Below are 26348 nucleotides of genomic sequence, written 5' to 3' on the forward strand. Positions count from 1 at the left end.
TACATGGGTTTCACCCCCACAACCCAAAGATGTGTAGGTTAGGTGGATTGGCCACGCTAAATTGCCCCTTAATTGGGAAAAAGTAAATAATTGGGTACTCTTTTAAAAAAAATTTTTTAAATCATTATCATTGAAGCTCCTAAGCTGCTACGTCAGCAATGATGCTATTGATGACGACCCAACCCACTCCACCATCTTTCCCGATACTGCTGTGCCACGAGGCTCCTCCAACCCCTGAGCTAGTGCTTTTGATGCATCTGGTACCCAGCCGTCATTCCACCCTGGGGGAGAATCCACCACCCGCCTCTCTCCTGTGCTCTAACTGTGAGATGTAGGAGATCCGTGACGCTTCCAGCGTTCCGGTCGACTATGCCTGCAGGAAGTGTAACCAATGGCAGCTCCTCACAGACCGCATGGTTCGGTTGGAGCAGCAGTTAGATGCACTTGGGAGCATGCAGGTGACAGAAAACGTTATAGAGACGTGGTCACACCCAAGGTGCAGGCAGACAGATGGGTGACCACTAGAAAGGGTAGACAGTCAGTTCAGGAATCCCCTGTGGCTGTCCCCCTTTGACAAGTATACTGTTTTGAATGGTGTTGGGAGGGACAGCCTATCAGGGGGAAACAGCAGCAACCAGAACAGTGGCACCACAACTGACTCTGTTGCTCAGCAGGAGAGGGCAAAGTGCAGGAGAACTATAGTCACAGGTGACTCTATAGTAAGGGGCACAGATATGCGCTTCTGTGGACGTGAAAGAGATTCCAGGATGGTATGTTGCCTCCCTGGTGCCAGTGTCTAGGTTGTCTCTGAACGAGCACAGGACATCCTGAAGGGGAAGGGTGAACAGCCAGAGGTCGTAGTACACATAGGTACCAATGAAATAGGCAGGAAGAGTGATGAGGTCCTGCAGAAGGAGTTCAGGGAGTTAGGCAGTAAGCCAAAAATCAGGACCTCTATGGTTGTAATCTCAGGATTACTCCCTGTGCCACGGGCCTGTGAGGCTAGAAATAGGAGGATAGTGCAGCTAAACACGTGGCTAAACTGGTGGTGTAGGAGAGAGGGTTTCTGATTTCTGGACCATTGGGATCTCCTCTGGGGCAGGTGTGACCTGTACAAGAAGGACAGGTTGCATCTAAACTGGAGGGGCACCAATATCCTGGCTGGGAGGTTTGCTAGAGTCACTCGGGAGGATTTAAACTAGTATGGTAGGAGGGTGGGAACCAGAGTGTTAGCTTAAAAAGTGTAATAACTGAATGGGAAATAAAGATCAAAAATAAGAGACCAACATCACCCAGTCTGCTCAAATGCAATGGTTTGAAGTGCATTTGTTTCATTGCCAGAAGTATAGCCGGTAAGGCAGATAAACTTAGAGCACTTATTAGTACTTGGAACTATGATGTTGTGGCTATCATAGAAGCATGGTTAAAGGAAGGGCAGGATTGGCAGCTGAACATTAGAGAATATAGATGCTTTAGGAGAGATAAAGGGGGGTGTAAAAGGTGTGGGGGAGTAGCATTAGAACAAAGAACAAAGAAATGTACAGGACAGGAACAGGCCCTTCGGCCCTCCAAGCCCGTGCCGACCATGCTGCCCGACTAAACTACAATCTTCTACACTTCCTGGGTCCGTATCCTTCTATTCCCATCTTATTCATATATTTGTCAAGATGCCCCTTAAATGTCCCTATCGTCCCTGCTTCCACTACCTCCTCCGGTAGCGAGTTCCAGGCACCCACTACCCTCTGCGTAAAAAACTTGCCTCGTACATCTACTCTAAACCTTGCCCCTCTCACCTTAAACCTATGCCCCCTAGTAATTGACCCCTCTACCCTGGGGAAAAGCCTCTGACTAGCCACTCTGTCTATGCCCCTCATAATTTTGTATACCTCTATCAGGTCTCCCCTCAACCTCCTTCGTTCCAGTGAGAACAAACCGAGTTTATTCAATCGCTCCTCATAGCTAATGCCCTCCATACCAGGCAACATTCTGGTAAATCTCTTCTGCACCCTCTCTAAAGCCTCCACATCCTTCTGGTAGTGTGGCGACCAGAATTGAACACTATACTCCAAGTGTGGCCTAACTAAGGTTCTATACAGCTGCAACATGACTTGCCAATTCTTATACTCAATGCCCCGGCCAATGAAGGCAAGCATGCCGTATGCCTTCTTGACTACCTTCTCCACCTGTGTTGCCCCTTTCAATGACCTGTGGACCTGTACTCCTAGATCTCTTTGACTTTCAATACTCTTGAGGGTTCTACCATTCACTGTATATTCCCTACCTGCATTAGACCTTCCAAAATGCATTACCTCACATTTGTCCGGATTAAACTCCATCTGCCATCTCTCCGCCCAAGTCTCCAGACAATCTAAATCCTGCTGTATCCTCTGACAGTCCTCATCGCTATCCGCAATTCCACCAACCTTTGTGTCGTCTGCAAACTTACTAATCAGACCAGTTACATTTTCCTCCAAATCATTTATATATACTACAAAGAGCAAAGGTCCCAGCACTGATCCCTGTGGAACACCACTGGTCACAGTCCTCCAATTAGAAAAGCATCCCTCCATTGCTACTCTCTGCCTTCTATGGCCCAGCCAGTTCTGTATCCACCTTGCCAGCTCACCCCTGATCCCGTGTGACTTCACCTTTTGTACTAGTCTACCATGAGGGACCTTGTCAAAGGCCTTACTGAAGTCCATATAGACAACATCTACTGCCCTACCTGCATCAATCATCTTAGTGACCTCCTCGAAAAACTCTATCAAGTTAGTGAGACACGACCTCCCCTTCACAAAACCGTGCTGCCTCTCACTAATACGTCCATTTGCTTCCAAATGGGAGTAGATCCTGTCTCGAAGAATTCTCTCCAGTAATTTCCCTACCACTGAAGTAAGGCTCACCGGCCTGTAGTTCCCGGGATTATCCTTGCTACCCTTCTTAAACAGAGGAACAACATTGGCTATTCTCCAGTCCTCCGGGACATCCCCTGAAGACAGCGAGGATCCAAAGATTTCTGTCAAGGCCTCAGCAATTTCCTCTCCAGCCTCCTTCAGTATTCTGGGGTAAATCCCATCAGGCCCTGGGGACTTATCTACCTTAATATTTTTTAAGACACCCAACACCTCGTCTTTTTGGATCACAATGTGACCCAGGCTATCTACACCCCCTTCTCCAGACTCAACATCTACCATTTCCTTCTCTTTGGTGAATACTGATGCAAAGTATTCATTTAGTACCTCGCCCATTTCCTCTGGCTACACACATAGATTCCCTTGCCTATCCTTCAGTGGGCCAACCCTTTCCCTGGCTACCCTCTTGCTTTTTATGTACGTGTAAAAAGCCCTGGGATTTTCCTTAACCCTATTTGCCAATTACTTTTTGTGACCCCTTCTAGCCCTCCTGACTCCTTGCTTAAGTTCCTTCCTACTTTCCTTATATTCCACGCAGGCTTCGTCTGTTCCCAGCCTTTTAGCCCTGACAAATGCCTCCTTTTTCATTTTGACGAGGCCTACAATATCACTCGTCATCCAAGGTTCCCGAAAATTGCCGTATTTATCTTTCTTCCTCACAGGAACATGCCGGTCCTGTATTCCTTTCAACTGCCACTTGAAAGCCTCCCACATGTCAGATGTTGATTTGCCCTCAAACATCCGCCCCCAATCTATGTTCTTCAGTTCCCGCCTAATATTGTTATAATTAGCCTTCCCCCAATTTAGCACATTCATCCTCGGACCACTCTTATCCTTGTCCACCAGTACTTTAAAACTTACTGAATTGTGGTCACTGTTACCGAAATGCTCCCCTACTGAAACATCTACCACCTGGCCGGGTTCATTCCCCAATACCAGGTCCAGTACCGCCCCTTCCCTAGTTGGACTGTCTACATATTGTTTTAAGAAGCCCTCCTGGATGCTCCTTACAAACTCCGCCCCGTCTAAGCCCCTGGCACTAAGTGAGTCCCAGTCAATATTGGGGAAGTTGAAGTCTCCCATCACCACAACCCTGTTGTTTTTACTCTTTTCCAAAATCTGTCTACCTATCTGCTCCTCTATCTCCCGCTGGCTGTTGGGCGGCCTGTAGTATACCCCCAACATTGTGACTGCACCCTTCTTATTCCTGATCTCTACCCATATAGCCTCACTGCCCTCTGAGGTGTCCTCTCGCAGTACAGCTGTGATATTCTCCCGAACAAGTAGCGCAACTCCGCCTCCCCTTTTACATCCCCCTCTATCCCGCCTGAAACATCTAAATCCTGGAACGTTTAGCTGCCAATCCTGCCCTTCCCTCAACCAGGTCTCTGTAATGGCAACAACATCATAGTTCCAAGTACTAATCCAAGCTCTAAGTTCATCTGCCTTACCCGTAATGCTCCTTGCATTAAAACATATGCACTTCAGGCCACCAGACCCGCTGTGTTCAGCAGCTTCTCCCCGTCTGCTCTGCCTCAGAGCCACACTGTCCCTATTCCCTAGTTCTCCCTCAATGCTCTCACCTTCTGACCTATTGCTCCCGTGCCCACCCCCCTGCCATTACTGGTTAAGGAGAATATTATAGCCGTACTGCGGGAGGACACCTCAGAGCTTATACAATGAGGCAATCTGAGTGGCGCTCAGGAACAGGAAGGGGCAATCACAATGTTGGGGGTTTATCACAGATCCCCCAACTGCCAGCGAGAGATAGAGGAGCAGATAGGTAGGAGATTTTGGATAGGTGCAAAAGTAACAGAGTTGTTGTGGTAGGGCATTTTAACTTTTTTTTTTTTATAAATGTTTTATTGAAAATTTTTTCCCAAACAACAATTTTTCCCCTCTTACAAAGCAAACGCAACAATAACAATACAGAAATTTTAAACAATACACAAGTAACAAAACTCTTTGACCTAAACTAAACCCCCCCTCCCCCCCCCCCCCCCCCCTCCCCCTGGGTTGCTGCTGCTGGTCATCTGTCTTCCCTCTAACGTTCCCCTAGGTAGTCGAGAAATGGCTGCCACCGCCTGGTGAACCCTTGAGCCGATCCTCTCAGGGCAAACTTTATCTGCTCCAGTTTAATGAACCCCGCCATATCATTTACCCAGGCCTCCAGTCCGGGGGGTTTCGCCTCCTTCCACATGAGTAGGATCCTGCGCCGGGCTACTAGGGACGCAAAGGCCACAACGTCGGCCTCTTTCGCCTCCTGCACTCCCGGCTCTTCCGCAACTCCAAATAGAGCTAACCCCCAGCCTGGTTTGACCCGGGCCTTCACCACCCGCGAAATCACTCCCGTCACTCCCTTCCAATACCCTTCCAGTGCCGGGCATGCCCAAAACATATGTGCGTGGTTTGCCGGGCTCCCGCCACACCTCCCACATTTGTCCTCCACTCCAAAGAACCTGCTCAATCTTGCTCCCGTTATGTGTGCTCTATGTAGCACCTTAAATTGAATCAGGCTAAGCCTGGCGCATGAGGAAGAGGAATTTACCCTGCTTAGGGCATCAGCCCACATACCCTCCTCTATCTCCTCCCCTAGTTCTTCTTCCCACTTTCCTTTTAGTTCGCCCACCGACTCCTCCCCCTCTTCCCTCATCTCTCGGTAAATCTCTGACACCTTGCCCTCTCCGACCCACACCCCTGAAAGCACCCTGTCCTGTATCCCCTGTGTCGGGAGCAATGGAAATTCCCTCACCTGTTGTCTAGTAAATGCCCTCACCTGCATATATCTCAAGAAATTTCCCCGGGGCAACTTATACTTTTCCTCCAATGCTCCCAAGCTCGCAAAAGTCCCATCTATAAATAAATCTCCCACCCTCCTAATTCCCAACTGGAACCAGCTCTGAAATCCTCCATCCATTCTTCCTGGGGCGAACCTATGGTTGTTCCTGATTGGGGACCCCACCAGGGCTCCCCGCACCCCTCTCTGTCGCCTCCACTGTCCCCAGATATTCAATGTTGCCGCCACCACCGGGTTCGTGGTAAACTTTTTAGGTGAGATCGGTAGCGGCGCCGTCACCAGTGCCTCTAAACTCGTCCCTTTACAGGACTTTCTCTCCAGTCTTTCCCACGCCGCTCCCTCACCCTCCATCATCCATTTACGTATCATTGCCACATTGGCGGCCCAATAGTAATCGCCCAAGTTCGGTAGTGCCAATCCTCCTCTGTCCCTACTACGCTGAAGGAACCCCCTCCTTACTCTCGGAACTTTCCCTGCCCACACGAAGCTCGTGATGTTCCTGTCTATTTTATTAAAAAAGGTCTTAGTGATTAGTATAGGGAGACATTGAAATACAAATAAGAACCTCGGGAGGACCATCATCTTAATTGCTTGCACCCTGCCCGCCAGCGATAGAGGCTGCATGTCCCACCTCTTGAAGTCCTCCTCCATTTGTTCTACCAACCGTGTCAGATTAAGTCTGTGCAAGGTTCCCCAGCTCCTAGCGATCTGAATCCCCAGGTATCGGAAGTTTCTTTCCACTTTCCTTAGAGGCAAGCCTTCTATCTCTCTACTCTGGTCCCCTGGATGTATCACAAATGATTCACTCTTTCCCATGTTTAGCCTATACCCCGAGAAATCCCCGAACCCCCTCAAAATTCGCATAACCTCTATCATTCCCCCCGCTGGGTCCGACACGTATAACAATAGGTCATCCGCATATAACGAGACTCGGTGTTCTTCTCCCCCTCTAATCACCCCTCTCCATTTCCTGGAGTCTCTCAACGCCATGGCCAGAGGTTCAATTGCCAACGCGAACAACAATGGAGACAGCGGGCATCCCTGTCTTGTTCCCCTATATAGTCGGAAATACTCCGATCTATGTCGACCTGTAACTACGCTTGCCGTTGGAGCCCCATAAAGAAGTCTAACCCAGCTAATAAACCCGTTCCCAAACCCAAACCTCCTTAACACTTCCCATAAATACTCCCACTCCACCCTATCAAATGCCTTCTCTGCGTCCATTGCCGCCACTATCTCTGCCTCCCCCTCCACTGGGGGCATCATTATCACCCCTAATAGTCGTCGCACGTTAACATTCAGTTGTCTCCCTTTTACGAACCCTGTCTGATCTTCGTGCACCACCCCCGGGACACAGTCCTCTATCCTCGATGCCAGCACCTTTGCCAACAATTTGGCGTCCACGTTCAACAATGAAATGGGTCTATAGGACCCGCACTGCAACGGATCTTTATCCCTCTTCAAAATTAACGATATCGTCGCCTCCGACATCGTCGGGGGTAGAGTCCCCCCTTTCCTGGCCTCATTGAACGTCCTCACCATCAACGGGGCCAACAAGTCCACATATTTTCTGTAATACTCCACCGGGAACCCGTCTGGTCCTGGGGCCTTCCCTGCTTGCATGCTTCCCAGTCCCTTAATAACCTCGTCCACCCCAATCGGTGCCCCCAGGCCTACCACCCCCCGCTCCTCCACTTTCGGGAACCTCAATTGGTCCAGGAACTGCCGCATCCCCTCCTCTCCCTCTGGGGGTTGAGACCTATACAGTTCCTCATAGAAGGTCTTGAACACCTCATTTATCTTTCCTGCCCTTCGCACCGTGTCTCCCCTTTCGTCTCTAATTCCTCCTATTTCCCTCGCTGCTGCCCTCTTTCGCAATTGATGAGCCAACAGGCGACTCGCCTTTTCCCCATATTCATACCTCCTCCCCTGTGCCTTCCTCCACAGTACCTCCGCCTTTCTGGTGGTCAGAAGGTCAAATTCCGTCTGGAGTCGTCTCCTCTCCCTGTACAATTCCTCCTCCGGGGTCTCTGCAAATTCCCTATCCACCCTTAAAATCTCCCCCAGTAATCTTTCCCTTTCCTTGGCCTCTGTTTTCCTTTTGTGGGCCCCAATGGAGATCAGCTCTCCTCTGACCACCGCTTTTAGTGCTTCCCATACCACTCCCACAGGGACCTCGCCGTCGTCATTGACCTCCAGGTATCTCTCAATACACCCCCGCACTCTTGCACACACTCCCTCATCCGCCATCAGTCCCACATCTAATCGCCAGAGTGTTCTCTGCTCCCTTTCCTCTCCTAATTCCAGGTCCACCCAATGTGGGGCATGATCCGAAACCGCTATGGCTGAGTACTCAGCTTCTTCTACCCTAGAGATCAACGACCTTCCCAAAACAAAAAAATCTATCCGGGAGTACACTTTATGGACATGGGAGAAGAAGGAATACTCCCTAGCCCTAGGTCTAAGAAATCGCCATGGATCCACTCCCCCCATTTGGTCCATAAACCCCTTAAGTACCTTGGCCGCTGCCGGCCTTCTTCCGGTCCTTGAGCTGGATCTATCTAGCCCCGGGTCCAGCACCGTATTAAAGTCCCCTCCTAAAATCAAGTTTCCTACCTCCAGGTCCGGTATACGCCCCAGCATCCGTCTCATAAATCCCGCATCGTCCCAGTTTGGGGCATACACGTTAACCAACACGACCTCCATTCCCTCCAGCCTGCCACTCACCATTACATATCTACCTCCGCTATCTGCTACGATGTTCTTTGCTTCAAATGCGACCTGTTTCCCCACCAAAATGGCCACCCCTCTATTCTTTGCGTCCAGTCCTGAGTGGAACACCTGTCCCACCCATCCTTTCCTTAGCCTAACTTGGTCCGCCACCTTTAGGTGCGTCTCTTGGAGCATAACCACGTCTGCCCTTAGTCCTTTCAAATGCGCGAGCACTCGGGCCCTTTTTATCGGTCCGTTCAGGCCTCTCACGTTCCACGTGATCAGCCTCACTAGGGGGCTACCTGCCCCCCTCCCGTGTCGACTAGCCATTACCTTCTCTAGGCCAGTCCCATATCCCGCCTCCGCGCTCCCGCTCGCTCCCCCAGCGTCGCACACCATCCCCGCCCACCCACTCTTTAGCCATTTCCTTTTGGATTTCCGCAGCAGCAACCCAGTTGTCCCCCCCCCCCCTTCTCCCTCCCTCCTCCCCTCCCCGCTAGATCTCTTTCTAGCTTGATTGCTCCCCCCATATTACTTCCGTAAGTCAGCTGACTTCAACTGACCCCGGCTACTCCTGCTCACTCCTCGACCTCCCCATGTGGGGAACTCCCATCCGCCTTGCGCCTGTCTTCCCGCCTTATTCTTTCTGGTGCGGGAACATCCCTTTACCTGACCCGCCTCTTATGGCGCAGCTCCCTTTCCCCTCCCCCTCCCCTTCCCCATTCTCCAACTATGTCCCGTCTTTCCCCCCTCACCGGCGCCCACATTTCCCCAATGTCTCCCCCCTTCCCTGTTTACTTCTCAATTAACTTCCACCGTAACATTAACAATAACATTTCCTGCAGCATCAGTCCCTCAGTTCCGATCCAATTTCTCTTCTTTGATGAAGGTCCATGCTTCCTCCGCCGTCTCGAAATAATGGTGTCTCTCCTGATACGTGACCCATAGTCTTGCCGGCTGCAGCATCCCGAACTTCACCTTCCTTTTATGCAACACCTCTTTGGCTCGGTTGAAGCTCGCCCTCCTTCTCGCCACCTCCGCACTCCAATCCTGGTATACCCGTACCACTGCATTCTCCCATCTGCTACTCCGCACCTTTTTAGCCCATCTCAGGACCTCTTCTCTATCCTTAAGGCGGTAAAATCGCACGATTATCGCCCTGGGTGGTTCTCCCGCTTTTGGTCTTCTCGCCGGAATCCGATTTGCCCACTCCACCTCCAAGGGGCCCGTAGGGGCCTCAGCACCCATCAGTGAGCTCAGCATCGTACTTGCGTACGCTCCACAGTCCACTCCTTCCACACCCTCAGGGAGACCCAGTATCCGAAGGTTCTTCCTTCGCGCTCCATTTTCTAGGGCTTCGATCCTTTCAGTACACTTTTTATGAAGTGCCTCGTGCGTCTGTGTCTTAACCGCCAGGCCCAGGATGTCGTCCTCAATATCTGTCACCTTCTGCTACACCACACGGAGCTCTGTCTCCTGGGTCTTTAATGTCTCCTTGAGCCCCTCAATTGCCTGTAGCAACGGGGTCAGCACCTCCCTCTTCAGCAGCTCCACGCACCGTCTCACAATTTCATGCTCAGGCCCCCATGTCGCCTGCGCTTTCTCCGCCGCCATCTTGTACTTCTCTCTTTCTGACCCTTTGGTCGACGATTCCTCGCGCTGCAGCCGCCGCCGCCGGTTTTTTCCCTCCTTCGTTTGGGGGGGACTCCCTTCTCACACGCCCCACACCGGGTTGCGTCGTCGAAAAATTCCCCGTTGAGGCTCTTAAAAGAGCCCGAAGGTCCGTCGGAGCTGGAGCCGCCGAAGCGTGCGGCTAGCTAGGCATCACCGCAACCGGAAGTCCCTTCAGTGGCCTTGATGAGGTCTTTTCACAGTTGTTCCCTCTGCTGCTAGAATTCACTTTTGATACAGGCCCTCAGGTCAGCTTGCAGCTTTAAGCTTGCCCTTCCCCCGCCTGCATGCTGGAAGAGGCCCTGTTTATCCTGTAGTTGCAGCCAAATCTTTCACTGTTTCTGCGTGTGTCTGGCAACCAAGAGACATACCCTTCCTGGGGGACACTGTCGGGGGAATATTGCCGCCTTCTTCCCACACCGGGAAATGTCAAACAAATGCCGTGGGGGCCCTGTAAAAGAGCCCAAAAGTCCGTTCCAAGCAGGAGCTGCCGAATATGCGACCTAGCTCTGCATAGCCGCACCCGGAAGTCGGTAGGGCATTTTAACTTAATAATAACCTTTATTGTCACAAGTAGGCTTACATTAACACTGCAATAAAGTTACTCTGAAAAGCCCCTGGTCGCCACATTCCAGCGCCTGTTCGGGTACACAGTGGGAGAATTCAGAACGTCCAAATTACTTAACAACACATCTTTCGGGACTTGTGGGAGGAAACCCACGCAGGCACGGGGAAAACGTGCAGACTCCACATAGACAGTGACCCAAGCCAGGAATTGAACCTGGGATCTTGGAGCTGTGAAGCAACGCTGCTACCCACTGTGCTACCGTGCTGCCCACATATGTTGACTGGGACTCACTTAGTGCTAGGTGCTTGGATGGGGCAGAGTTTGTAAGGTGCATCCAGGAAGGCTTCTTGATGCAATATGTAGATAGTCCAACTAGGGAAGGGGCAGTACTGGAGCTGGTATTGGGGAATGAGCCTGGACAGGTGGTTGAGGTTTCAGTAGGGGATCATTTTGGGAGTAGTGACCACAGTTCTGTATGTTTTAGGGTACTTTTGGATAGGGATGAGGGTAACCCTCGCGTTAAGGTGCTAAACTGGGGAAAGGCAAATTACGATAACATTAGACAGGAATTGAAGAATTTGATTTGATTTGATTTTGATTTATTGTCACATGTACCGGAGTACAGTGAAAAGTATTTTCCTGCGGCTGAGGGAACGTACACAGTACGTACATAGTAGACAAAAGAATAATCAACAGAGAACGTTGACAAATGGTACATCGACAAACAGTGATTGGTTACAGTACGGAACAAGGGGCCAAACAAAGCAAATACATGAGCAAGAGCAGCATAGGGCGTCGTGAATAGTGTTCTTACAGGGAACAGATCAGTCCGAGGGGGAGTAGTTGAGGAGTCTTGTAGCTGTGGGGATGAAGCTGTTCCTATATCTGGATGTGCGGGTCTTCAGACTTCTGTACCTTCTGCCTGATGGAAGGGTCTGGAATTTGGATTTGGTGCAGCCATTGGAGGGTAAATAAACATCGTAAATGTCGGAGTCTTTCAAGCGACAGTTGGTTAGGATTCAGGAAAGTCACGTTCCTGAGAGAACGAAGGACAAGTATGGAAAGCTTAGGAAGCCTTGGATATTGTGAATCTCATCAAAAAGAAAAAGGAGGCTTTTGTATGGCCTGGAAGGGTGGGAACAGTCGAAACCCTTGACGAGTATGAAGGAAGTAGGAAGTTACTGAAGCGGGAAATTAGGAGGGGTCATGAAAAGTCCTTGGCAAGTAGGATTAAGGAGAATACCAAAGCTTTTTATTCATACATAAATTGCAAGAGCGGGACCAGGGAAAGGATTAGACCACTTAAGGACAGTGGGGGGGAATCTATGTTGTTGAGCCAGAGGAAATGGGTGAGGTACTAAATGAGTACTTTGCATCAGTGTTCACCAAAGAAAAGGACTTTGTGCGCGTGTGAAGTAGGTGATGCTCGAGAGGAATCGGAGGGAGGGGGTCTTGCCCTGCCAAATTTCAGTAATTACTACTGGGCGGCTAACATAGCCACGATAAGGAAGTGGGTAGTGGGGGCGGGGGTGGTTTGGGAGCGGATGGAGGCAGCTTCATGTAGGGGCACCAGTTTGGGGATGTTGATAACGGCACCTCTGCCGTTCCCGCCGGCGAGGTACTCCACCAGCCCTGTGGTGGTGGCGGCCTTGAGGATCTGAGGTCAGTGGAGGAGGTACGTTAGAGCAGTGGGAGCATCAGTCTGGTCCCCAATATGTGACAACCACCGGTTTGCCCCCGGGGAGCTTGGATGGGGGGGTTTCGAATATGGCGAAGGGCGGGAATTGAGAGTATGGGGGATCTGTTCTTAGAGGGGAGCTTCCTTAGCTTGAGGGCGTTGGAGGAGAAGTTTGGGCTGGCAAGGGGGGACGAATTTAGTTATTTACAGGTGCGGGACTTTCTGCGCAGGCAGGTATCATCCTTCCCACTCCTGCCACTAAGTGGGATCCAGGATAGGGTAGTGACTAGGGGATGGGTGGGAGAGGGGAGCGTCTCGGACATCTACAAATAACTTATGGGGGCGGAGGAGACGCAGACTGAGGAGCTGAAGTGTAAGTGGAAAGAGGAGCTTGGTGGTGAGATGGAGGATGGCTTATGGGCGGATGGGTTGAGCAGAGACAACGCGACCGCAACATGTGCCAGGCTCAGCTTGATCCAATTCAAGGTGGTTCACCGGGCCCACATGACAGTGGCCCAGATGAGTAGATTCTTTGGGGTGGAGGACAGATGTGTAAAATGTGCGGGAGGACCAGCGAACCATGTCCACATGTTCTGGGCGTGTCCAAAACTTAGGGGACATTGGCAGGGGTTTGTGGGCGTCATGTCCAGAGTATTGAAAACAAGGGTGGCAATGAGTCCAAAGGTGCCAATTTTCGGGGTGTCGGAAGACCCGGGAATCCAGGAGGAGAAAGAGGCAGAAGTTCTGGCCTTTGCTTCTCTGGTAGCCTGGAGACGGATACTGCTAGCTTGGAGGGACTCGAAGTCCCCGAAGTCGGAGACCTGGCTGACTGACATGGCAAGCTTTCTCGGCCTAGAGGAGATTAAGTTTACCTTGAGCGGTTCACTGTTAGGGTTCGCCTGGAGGTGGCAACCATTCATCGACTTCTTCGCAGAGAATTAATCGTCTGCACGGGGGGGGGGGTTTAGGGTAGTGTAGAATAGGGGGTCAATTAGGCGGGTCTTGGCAGGATCGGAGTCGGGGACTGCACTATGTTTATTGTTCTTTGTACATTGTTTTTATACTGTGCTGTTTGTAATGCCAAAAATACCTCATTAAAATTGTTTATTAAAAAAAAGAGAAAAGGACTTTGTGGAAGATGGCTCTTGGGTAGGGTGTGTGACAGGTAAAGACTGAAATTAGGTAACAGCATCGTAAAATAGTCTGCTGTTAGAACAATAAAAACTCCTGTTTTCTCAAATAACCTTGATTACAAATAATCAGTTCATGACTTTAAATTGTTATTTGAATCTTTTTCCCGTTGTATTCCTGGTAAATCCAGGCGATGCTAAACCAAATCATTTGCAAAGACATTGGATCATGATTTCTAGGCGAGTTGGGTTAGTATTTCATAGAAACAAATTTCTAGACTCAGCCACATTCACTTAGGGCAAGATTGCAATATGTTTTATCTCTCCGAATGAAAAGAGCATACAAATAAACTCTTTCAGTGGAACCTTGTCTATTCTTGGATTTATTTTTTCTGTACGTATGAAAAATAAACACAGCATCATGAAAACCTGATCTGCAGGCTTGCTGTTTTCCTTTGAACTGCACTGATAAATCAAAACCATGTTTAAGTTATGTTTATTAATTTGCACAGTTGCATGTTGGCCTGCTCAGTATCATGTAACCATGTGGCAGTAATTTATGAAAAATAGTAAAACCAGTATATTGATGGAATAAGCTATAAGGATATAAATTAATCCGATTATTCCAATGATCTCCTAAAGCTTCAGAGGAAACCTGTTTTAACAAAAAAAATCCAAATACATTTCCCAGGATTAAATGGTGTGTAATTACAGTATATAACATTTTGATTTTTAATTGTGAAGAATGGGTAAGCTTGGAGTCTTCTGACACTCATTGTCATCCATATTGTACCTTGCAGTTATTATTTAACCCTGGGAAACTGATTAGGGTCGTTTGTATAAAACAGGTATTCTATGAAGGTTTAGAAAGTCATTTGAATCAGCTGATTAATATGATGAAAATTTATTATAGATCACTGAGAAATTGAGCATAAAATGTAATGATCTAGTTTAGATGTAAAGCTTGTAAGTGCACTGTGAAGTTTAAAATAAAAGTTAAATATTTCTGTACGTTCCTTGCTGCATCATTTATCATATGGATTTTCTATCTTTAGTTATTTTGGTTATTAAACTGCGAGAAGAACACAGAGTGGCATCTGATGCATTTGACACGTTGGTTGCAGTTGGAGGAGTAGTTGGCTTGTTCAAACAATACAATTTAATTGTTGATCAGACTAAAATATACACTGCAGTGGATGTCTGAATGAGAAATCTGTAGAAATGTGTATTTTTTTTAATGGAAACTTCTTTGTGACCAGAGTTTGAACAATGCCTGAATACTACATTACATATAAATCAATTCTAGTTACATTAAATACCCACTAAAGTTCAGTGACTTCGGGTGCTAAAATGCAGACTTAAAATTGGAAGAAAATAGGCACCCTTCCATCAGCTGAAGTCTGTAAATGATCAATTTTGTTGACCTCTATTGAACCAGATTTTTTTCTGCAGCATCAGAAAACACAGCATCATTAAATTAGGACATTACAGTTAATGTCCTAATTTAAAAGTGCAGAAGAAAGTTCCATTCTCTCTTGCCACCACATGTTTTTGATACCGAAGGGGAGATTGCTCTAGAGTGAAAGGCGACACAAAACTGGTAACAGTTGCAGTACAGAGAATAGAGGACATACGAGAATACAAGAATGCACATTCTAGAAGTGAAATATTTGTGGTAATTGTCCAACATCCTGAATTATTGTATTTGTCTTAGTATTAGTTTTAATGGATTATGTGCAGTGATACAAACATCAGTTTGTTGGAATTTAGCTAATTAGTATTAAAATGAAAGCCTTCATTTGTATTAAATAAAATGGTAGAAAATTTAAAAAAACAATAATGTAAGCTTGCTTGTTCATTTTGGTTATGGCTTTATTAAAATTAATTGTATCTTGGAATAAATAAATTGGATCTTGGGCTAAAGGGATCAAGGGATATGGAGGAAGGCGGGATCAGGGTACTGAACTCGATCAGCCATGATCATAATGCATGGTGGAGCAGGCACGAAGGGCCGAAAGGCCTCCTCCTGCTTTTATTTTCTATGTATGTTTCTATGTATTCTTTATAACCATAGACTCCCTACAGTGCAGAAAGAGGCCATTCCGCCCATCGAGTCTGCATCGAACCTCTGAAAGTGCACCCTACCTAGGCCCACGCCCCTGTAACCTTACCGTTGGACTCTAAAGGGGCCATTTAGCACAGCCAATCCACCTAATCTGCACATCTTTGGACTGTGGACAGAAACCCGGACAGACACGTGGAGAACCTGCAGACTCCACAGTCACCCAAGGTCAGAATTGAACCTGGGATCCTGATGCTGTGAGGCAGCAGTGCTAACCACTGTGCCACCGAGCCATCCATATGCCAAGCACTTACTAAATTTTACATGAATCTTCAAAGCTTTATTTTAATGAGTGATGTGATTGCATTCTCTAAAGAAGATTTTGGTAGTATCAGTAATCCTGAGCCTGAAGATGTGTTTCTTCTAGCCTTATTAAAGATGTCAAGTCTAATTTCACAACAATTTTAGGAATAAGCACCATATGGATGAATGCCAACTCTGCAAAATTCTGATGTATTACTAATATTTAAGCTGAGATAGCCTCCCTTGTTTATAAGCATATAAAATCAATGCAGTGTTTCAATTTAAATCAGATCTACTAGGCCTTAATTTTACCACTGTCATTGTAGCTGATTGGAACATTTTAAGAAATGAGCATGTGATTTGCCCTATATGATCTCTGCTTACTTTGCATTGGGAGACATTGGAATATACTTATTTGTCATCTGTAGAAGTAAGTTAGCTTGTAATGCATCCCTCCAACAAAAATGTTTAAATTTTTACAGATTACATGCATGCAATTTTTAGGATGTGCCTTAAAAAAAAACCCTTATGAATCATGTTATTCTGTGTTCCTTAAACTAATGTAAAATTATGGTCTACTATCCAATATACAATGAGAACTCCTCCAATTATGTTGATCATCTAAATCATACATGTGATATTTGTTAATCTCCGGTTGCTGCTTAGTACAAAAAGTTTTATCTCCACACCTTATTTAAAAAATTTAGATTTCTGAAATAGACAAAAATAAATTTCATTTATAAATTTACACAGTTCAGCTTTGTTCTGAAATTGCCCACATAATATATGAAAAGCATGCATCGGCCGCATTATCTGAAAGTATTTTGCAGTGAAACTGTCCTTGAAGAATTGAAAAAGTATAAAATATTCCTTGTGTGTTATGAGGTGATGGAAACACGATAAAAAGCATGTATTTGTGTTTAGACTTGTAGGTCAATTTTTAACAACTTTGGACCACGGCTGTAATTCACCTCGCCTATCCCTTATTTGATATATAAATAATTTTGCCACTGTGTCTTTATAAATTACATAATTGAAAAGCTGTAGAATCACATCAAAACAAGCCAGTTAATTCTATAGGTTTCTTTAAAACTGTCTACATCTGCTTCTAATGTTTATATTTTCTGCTGCAAATGAGTGATTTGACGAATGAACAATATTCCTCTTGATGACATTCCAAGTGCAAACTGAAGGGAGAAAAGTAGCTTGGATGCATTACCTTAAACGTGGAATGTCTGAGTTAAGATACCATTGTGAAAGGGGGGTCCTTCATACAAAAAGTAACAAACTGCTGTTGTATAAATGCTTCCTAATTAAGCACTTTGCTATAGCATTCCTGCTACGTACCTTCGCTATGTTGAATACACAACAATTGAAACTACAGTTGTTACTGGTGAGTGCACCCAAGTGTTATATGCAATACAGTTTTATATTTCATTTTATGGCTTTACAACTGACACCTTGGCTGTACCAGATATAAATGAGCATTGATTTGTTTTTGCTTGGAATGGAGGTGATAGACACAGTATCCTTGTCTTGACCTACTTAGGCAGCTGTTCAAGATGTTTAAACAAAACTTGTGTTTTGTACTTGGAACACTTTATACATAAGCTTTGGTGCAGAGATTTTCTTTTGACATTGTAGATTTATGTGCAAGTATATTTTAAATATACTGTTTTAGCAGTAATGTATATTGTAGCGTGCTGCCATTTTTAAGTGGTTTTGTTCAGACATAATGGCATGATTATATCTTTAGCATAATTGAAGCAATCTTAACTTGACCTGTTGCAACAGGGGATCAGGTTTTGGGTCAGGTATCCAAAGCAGTAGGACTTAAAAAAATGTCTTCCTTCATAATTAAATGGAGCTAGGATATGAAATTGTAGATTATTTTGCAAAACTGCAGTCTACGTAGGTCAAGGAAAAGCCTCTACTTTGCTTTGGAATGGTTTGTTTTCCTTCCTCCCTGTACCTGACTATGGCAGAGTTTTGCCACGTGGCATCACATTTAGCTTGCTTTCTGTTGGCCGCATGGCCACTGCATCTCTTAACCCTGTTTTAAGGCCATTACTTTGGTTGAAGCATATTTAATCATTAAAAGTAGCAAGATCACCAAATGGACTTCAAGTTGACACTTTTTCCTATGAGGGGTTAAAATACTTGTGAAATTGCACGGTGTCCATCTGAATTATGAGTTTTTGAAACATGAATAAAGATGCTGTTCTGTCAAATTTTAAAAAAGTTTATACAAGTTTTGTATGAAGCCATTTTTGCCCATGTGCATGTTTATTTTGCACTGAATGTCAAAAGTCCGAGTATGGAATGCAAACAAAACCTTTCTAGGCAGAAAAAGTTATTGGCAACAGATGGCCTTTGATTTGGATGCTTTGAGCATGAAATGTGCAGTTGATTTAGTCAGTTGCAGTCTGTTTTAATTAAATCACATCAGCATTGTTGACCTGTTTAGATGTAAAATCAATTTAGACAATCATCTGTTACTCACGGAACAGTGAAAAACTAACATATTTTGCAGTATTGAAAAATTCCCATCACTGTCAACTTAAGCTATATGGCAAAACATTCAAACCAGTTTAACAAAAGTTAACATTAGCTGTAATATATGATTTTAATAGATTCTACTCTAGAACTATAAACTTCAGATTTAAAATGTTATCTATCACATGGTGCTTCAATCAGCTGTTTCCTGTATTCATGCATACTTTAATCACTACTTGTAGAATCTGCTGCAACAATATCAAAGAACCCCTTTGAATGGCATTCTAAAGCGATGTTTTCAATAAGTCGCTAAGTTTTCATGTTTTTGAGTATCAAATCTTTTAATACTTCAATTCATCATGCCTGATCATTCTTAGTTAATTTTTTCTAAAATTATCATTTGTGATCAATTTGAAGTCAAAAGCTTTCCAATTCCCTACTGAAAATGTTGTTGAACATAGAACATTACAGCACAGGGCCCACGTTGTCGTGTCAACCATTTATCCTAATCTAAGATCACTATTGCTGACATCACTATTAAAAATCCTCTACGTTAAATATCAGCTGGGTACTCAAAACATGTCTTAGTTTAATGTATCATATGCTAAAATATCTGTTTCCAAATGATAAATTCAGGAGGTCATCTAAATATCATCTCTTATGCAATCTATCTCAAAACACTTGTAACTGTAGTTGTTCTAAAGACTAGAGCAGTTCCTTTGCAGTTGTGATTTTTAAAAATATGTGGGGTGTGTATGTGTGATTTTTAAGCATCAGTGGTTAATATTTTATTGCCTACGCTATGATGAATGGACCTTGAGATGTTTACCCCTTTGGGTCTCCCAGGATAAATTTGATGGGCACCCAAGTATTTTAAACCCTGTTATTATGGTGTATGTTTACCTAATGTAATACAGATGTGCAGTTTATGTTGCTTTCTGCACAGAAGGTTTGTGATATGGTTCATGTTTCACAGCATGCCTGCTTGTTATATGGATGTTTATTAAAGCTGCAGTATCCCTTTGCCAGCAAATGTTAGCTCTGTATCTCAAATGTATCTGTTCAACAAAATACTTTCGGCAGATTGATTTAGAAATGGGACCTTATTAAATGAGCTATTTCAGTAATACAGATGAATGAAACTGACACCATCAAATAAGTTTGAAATTCATAAAAGGGATACTGAAGCTTCAGAAATTCTGACTGATACATGGGATATTTTAAGTCAAGTGTGATATATATTTAAGTTACAGAATCTGCTTAGTTATGCTAATGACTTAACATTCAAGTCCCAATGCTGATTTTGAGACATTCTGTTATAACGAGTAAGTTGCATGAAACAACCAAGCCTTTTCAAAAGAAGGAAAGTAAGTCAAAATGACTTCTTGTTTAAGTCTGCTAATTCTGGTCTCGTGAGCATCTTCAATTGTTATTGCTCCACCATTGATAGCTGTGCCTTCAGCTGCCAAGGCCCTAAGCTCTGGAATTGCTTCCCTAAACCTTTCCACCTCTTAACCTCTCTCTCTCCTTTAAGATGCTCCTTAAAACCTACCTCTTTAAACCAAGCTTTTGTTCATCTGATTTAATATCTCCTTATATGGTTTGGTGTCAGATTTTTTTTGATAACTCATTAAAGGCACTATACAAATATAAGTTGATGTTGTTGTGAAATTAGTCTCTCTTTTCGGCTGTCTATAACTGAGCTTATTACTTTTTCTTCTTCCTTCCCTTCCTTTTTCCACTCTTTCCTGCTGACTGCCTAGAAATTAATAGAAGGCCTATATGGACATGTGCGTACCAATGAAAAAACAACAATATTCCAGACAACGTACTTCCCTTATGCAACACCTGAGAAGACCATACGTGAAGGACAGAAGCAGACTCCAAATAACTCTGCTTTACTTTACTCTGTTTCACACCCTCAGGTGCTATATGTGTTTTATCTTTCCAGTATCTTTCTCTTCAATGCCTCTTGCTTTCACACATTCTCAACAGCTGGTAGCTTAGAACCACAACTTTTTACCAGTACTACTCAAGTTTTTTTGTTCAAAAATGGTATCGTTCCTGTGAATGGAGTATTTCAGTGTTATGAACTGCTGTTTTCTCTCCATCTCATAAAGTGCAAGAGGGATACAGACTTCCTCTTCTTCCTATCCCACCCCCAAAATAACGTGATATCATATGCAAGGCCTACTAGCTAGAGACCTTAATTGAAAAATAGTGAAATACATCAAATTTGAGTATCTATTAAACATGGGATTTTTAACTTGTAATTTATAGTTTGTAACATAAATGTGTCTAACTTTTATTATGCTGACTGAATTTTTACTAGTAATGTAGATGTGAGCAAGCCAGGGTCAGTTTCCCTTCAATTGGCTGCATGTCCTGTTGCATATTGTCCTCTGTATTGAGCCTTGTATTACCCCTGACTGGCAATGATCTCTCAAGTTTTCAGAAGTATAACTTATTTTACAGTGTAATTTTCAATCCATGCAACTATTTTCTTTAGAGAGCCTTAACACTGGGAAGTTCTAATCTTTGTTAATCCCTTGTTAGGTATTTCTCGAGAAGTCTTCCACCTAATGCTACTTTCAAATTGCCTCTCCTCGAATATGTTTTGATATAGGTTGAATCCACTTGCTAAATTCTGATTCGATTTCATTTATTTGGGCACAATTTTGGAAGAGGAAAGTGAGACCGAGGAAGAGGACTAGCTAGGAATAACTTGTGGTGTTTGATTTAATATTGGTAGGGGCTGGCATGGCTCTACAAATTCTTTTCATTAGGAAGGCATGTTGATTCTATTGCGGGAAGTGATTTTTTTTCCATTAGGTTTGTCTGTAAAGTGTATCTTCAGTCTGATTTTAATGTTGGCTCACGCTATTTACAAAAATATCAGAATTTGAACTTTCCATTGCATAGGAACATAACCATGATGTGGAGGTGCCAGCGTTGGACTGGGTTGAGCACAGTAAGAAGTCTTACAACACCAGGTTAAAGTCCAACAGGTTTGTTTCAAATCACTAGCTTTCGGAGCACTGCTCCTTCCTCAGGTGAATCATTCACCTGAGGAAGGAGCAGTGCTCCGAAAGCTAGTGATTTGAAACAAACCTGTTGGACTTTAACCTGGTGTTGTAAGACTTCTTACATAGGAACATAAAAAATAGAAGCAGGAGTAGGTCTCATGTCCCCTCAAGCCATCTCCACTTTTCAGTAACATCATGGTTAATCTGATTGTGGTTTAACTCCACTTTGCTGCTTGCCCCGCTTCGCCCCACCCCCCACCCCACCCCCCCCCCCCCCCACGCACACACAACTCCTGACTCCATTGTCAATCAAAAATCTGTTTAACTTAGCCTTGAATATACTAATGACCCAACCTCCAATGTTCTCTGGTGAAGAGAATTCCAAATTAATGACTCTTTGAGAGAAGAAATTCCTCCCCTACTTCATCTTAAATAGGAAATGTTATTTTGAAACTGTGCTCCCTGGTTTTAGATTCCCTCACAAGAGGAAACATCCTCTCAGCATCTAGTCTGTTAAGCCCCCTCAGTGGGCGCGATCTAACGGTGGTGTCGTGCCAAACTCTAGTCGCGGCTCAGCGGGTAAATCTCACGAGAGGCCTCTCGTGAGATTTACCTGGCTCACAACGCCTCTCGAGATCTAACAGGATTTTGCGAGACATCGCGATCTGGATCCTGCCCACAATGAACGGGACCTAAATTTGAATATCTAAGTGTGCAGTTAGGCACACTTGAATATATCTCCGCCAGGGTTAACCAGCCCCTGGGATCGAATGGCCTTGGTGAAGAGACACCAGCCAGGCACTGTGAGGACAGGGACCAGGCAGATCAGCACTTTTTTGGGGGGGGCGTGGGGGGAGGTCTTCCAGCCGATCGGAGGCCCCTGGGTGGTTGGCTTCTGGGCAGGGTGACACCCCAATGCCACCCAGGCACTTTGGCGCTGGCATGAGCACTGCCAAGGTGCCAGGCTGGTATTTGGCCTGTGCCAGGAATCGGCCTTGTTGGAGGGGTCCGGGGGTCGTGTTGGGGGTTGAAGAGATCGGGGCGCCATTTTGGATTTCTTCTGCACTGACGAGCAGAGCTCCTTAGTGCAGGAACTTAAAGTAAGTGTGGCCTCATCGAAGCGTTCCCCGTCGAGGCCTGAAAAAAATAAGTGTCCCGTTAATAGCGGGATCGTTAGTGTCAGGAAAACCCCCGCTACACCCGCCCGCAACAGGACTCTCTTCATTAAATCACGCCCAGAGTCTTTTATGTTTATTAAGATCACCTCTCATTCGTCTAAACTCTAATGAATGTAGCCTTTCTTCATTAAACAAGCCCCTCGTACAAGGAATCCGCCTATTGAATTGTTGCGGCTTCTGATCCAAATATGTCCCTCCTTAAGTAAGGTGACTTCAGGAATGCCTTGTATAGCTGTAATAAGACTTCCCTAATTTTACTCATTCTCCTTTCAATAAAGACCAGCAATCCATTTGGCTCCTTGATTACTTGCTGAAACTGCATGTGAGTTTTTGTGATTCATCTACAAGGATACCCAAATGCCTCTGTATTGCAGTATTCTGTTAAATAATTTAAATAATATTCTGCTTTTTGATTCTTCCTGGCAAAGTGGACAACATCATATTTTCTCACATTGGGGCGGCATGTGGAGCAGTGGTTAGCACTGGGTCTGCGGCGCTGAGGACCCGGGTTCGAATCCCGGCCCTGGGTCACTGTCCGTGTGGAGTTTGCACATTCTCCCCATGTCTGCGTGGGTTTCACCCCCACAACCCAAAGATGAGCAGGTTAGGCAGATTGGCCGTGATAAATTGCCCCTAAATTGGAAAAAAAAAATTATTGGGTATTCTAACTTTATAAAGAAAAAAAAGGGGGGGGGAAAAATATTTTCTCACATTGTATGCCATCTGACAGATTTTTGGCCATCTACTTAACCTATCTATATATCCCTTTACGGACTCTTTGTATCCTTCTCACAACGTGTTTCCTATCTCAGTTTGTTTTCCTCTCTATCTTATAATCAAATTTGGCTACAATACAGCCAGTCCCTTCATCCAGATCATCAATATACGATCATAAATAGTTGAGGCCCCAGCAGTGGTCCGTATGGCAGTCCACTGGTTGCAGTTTTCCATTCTGAAAATGTCCCTTTTATCCTGACTCTATTTCCTGATAGTTAGCTCTAACCATGTTAATGTATCATTCCCAACACTATTAGCTCTTATTTCGTATAATAACATTTTATGTGGTTGTCATCAAATGCTACTTGGAAATCCAAATGCACTACATCTACTGGTTCCTCTTTATTCACCCTGCGTGTTACATTCTCGAAGAGCTCTCAATTTGTCAAACACATTTCCTTTTCACAAAACCATGTGACCTTCCCTAGTATTATGATTCTCTAAGTGTCCTCCTGTAACCTCTTTAATAATGGATTCTAGCATTTTCCCAATGCCAGGTGTAAGGCTAACTGGTCTCTAGTTCCCTGCTGTCTTTCTTTCTCCTTTCTTGAGCAGAGGTGTTGCATTTGCAGTTTTTCCAATCTAGGAAATTTTGGAAGATTGAAACCAATGCATCCACTATCTCGACAGCCCTTTCTTTTAAGATCCTAGGATGCAGGCCATCGGTTCTTAGGGACTGGTCAGCGTGTAGTCCCATTAGTTTTACCATTACTTTCTACCTACCACACTCAGCACACTGAAATATGGTATCATAATAGAACACGTTTTTAATCGGGGAACGTCAAGTTAAATGCAAAAATGCAGGTAAAGCTCTATAGGACATTACTCTGTTTCTTTTTAAAGTTTGGGATGAAGTTACAACAGAATGTTTAGCATAGATAAACCCTTTCAGGTCATCAAGTCTGTGCTGATTCCCTGCGAGAGCAATTCCGCTAGTTCCACTCCTGCCCCGAATCATAACCTCATTACATCAAGATTCCTCTGGTAAATACCGTACTGTCAGCGACGTTGTTGAATTTCACTTTTCAAAATGTTAATTTGCTGAGATTCCAAGTTTTTATGATGTTTCAACATAATGGAATGCAAACCCACTATTGTAACTAAAATCAATCCTTTATTCAGCACAATGAGTCTTCTCAATATTGTAAACACAGGAGAAATGGAAGTTTTTGTCTTTGTTGATACCTTGACTCAACTACAGTTGTTTGACAGTTTTTTTAGGCCTGACTTTCTGCCATTTTCTTGTAGAATGTGGATGACAGTCTGAGATCAGAACTGGAAGAGCAGTCAGTGTGTGTAAAAGTTGATCACAAGGCAGAAATAGAGGGACTGAAGCTGAAAAATGGCTTCAGCCTGAGTCAAGTGGCCGACCCAATGGAACCGTCACAGGGACGGGATTCTATCCCTTTCTCTGTGAGTAGCAGCGAGGAGGAGGAAGGATTGTACCTCTTACAGAGCAAGGAGCTGAAGTGGCAAAACAGGTCAGGAATAGGCTTGAATATGCAGGCTGAGGCTTCAGAGGAGATTACAGCAAAGGTCCTCTCGAACTCTGCTGCTCCTCAACTAAACGACCACGTGAAGGAAGAGGAACAGAAAGAACAACCTTTAAAGATAAATGGCGGTGTGTCTCATTACCATGAACCTCCTCTGCTAATCTGCTGCTTTCAGGTAACGTTGAACTAGGAGACCACAAGGTTCTTTCAACTCTTATTACTGACCTATTTTCCACCATAAAAATCAAGACACTGCAGCATGTTGATTTAACATGAGCTCCTGAGAAAAATCTGACTATATATTTAGATATGTTTAATATACAATTTATATAATACATGTTTTATGAAAAGCAAAGAGTTGTTTGGTGTTTGTCTGCTTCAGTGGTTTCTAGACACTGGGAAATTTTGGTGAAGTACTTTTCAAATTACTTGCAATCAAATGTAGAAACCATTACACGTTACCTTTGCCTAAACTATTTTGTATTTCAACTCTGACCTCCTCTGGTACTAATGTTGTCTTTTGCATGGTGATCATTAACAATTTGTATAAAAGGTGTTGGTAGAAATGCTTCAAACTTATTTCCTGTACATATAAGAAAATGGGCATTAATGAATAATACTTTTAAGTGGGCAGTCTTTTCTGACGCAGCTTATTTATGGGTCATGAATTTGTTTTTTTACTTCAATACTTTCTGTTAAACGATGCTACCATTATTGGTCTTGGGCAGGGTGACAGAAAATTTGCAAGTTACATTCATTATTTTAATATTTAAGTAATATAATTTTATTTCCTCACTTGTTTAGTTACACATTTTTCTAAAGTGTCATCAGTAACAACCCTTGCTAATAAATTTAGTGGTTTGGATGTGAAATTTACTCATTTATATGAACCTTTTACATTGACTACTGTTGTCAAGATTGCTAGTTCATTCTTGTCATTGCAGTTAAAGAATGCTGCAGCTTGAAACAAGACAATTGGTAGTCAGGTCTAATGATGAGCTGCTTCCTGCATCTGGGATTAGCAGCTGAGTCTATAAAATCCAAATTGGCAATTCTATATTTTGAGCTGTAACATTCCATAGGGTAAATACCAACCACTGTTACAATTCGATTTCCATTGTTTTTTTCCCTCCCCTTTCACATTTTTCACCGGTTTTCATCTATGATCACATTCAGCATCCCTCCAGTGACTGCTTAAAAATTAGCAAAACCATATGGAAAGATAAGGAATGATAATGAGTAATATTCATGACAAAATAAGTGATCAATGTCAGAAATGCTCCTTAATTATTAAATATTCCAGTTTTGTATTTAGTGAGTGCTGATATAAAGGCTGAGTTAACCTCAGTGGCAAAATGAAAAGGTACCAGTTGCTACAAGAAGGTAATTCAGATCCAGTTGCAGCACTGATTTTCTGCTGCTTGACTTTGCTACTGGGTAATTCAAAATATCTAAAATTAATTTGGAATAGGTAATAAAAGGGTACTGAGTAGATTTTGCCACTGCTGTTGTAGACTACAGTATTATATTGCAACCACACTATAA

General features: G+C 44.4%; 1 protein-coding gene across 11 annotated transcripts in view; it reads left to right on the forward strand.

The window, feature by feature from the left end:
• The window catches only part of LOC140412655 (protein 4.1-like), a 351517-nt gene that overhangs the window by 313792 nt on the left and 11377 nt on the right, over positions 1-26348 (forward strand). For 9 of the 11 annotated variants that reach the window (XM_072500849.1, XM_072500848.1, XM_072500852.1 and 6 more), the window contains one exon: positions 20093-20254. The exons of the other annotated variants lie outside the window; for them this stretch is intronic. In XM_072500849.1, the coding sequence (XP_072356950.1) occupies positions 20093-20254 (162 nt within the window). The remainder of the gene's footprint in view (positions 1-20092; positions 20255-26348) is intronic. 11 annotated transcript variants of the gene reach the window in all.

The sequence above is a fragment of the Scyliorhinus torazame genome, chromosome 1 (genome assembly GCF_047496885.1).
Source record: "Scyliorhinus torazame isolate Kashiwa2021f chromosome 1, sScyTor2.1, whole genome shotgun sequence".
In the NCBI taxonomy this organism is placed as follows: Eukaryota; Metazoa; Chordata; class Chondrichthyes; order Carcharhiniformes; family Scyliorhinidae; genus Scyliorhinus; species Scyliorhinus torazame.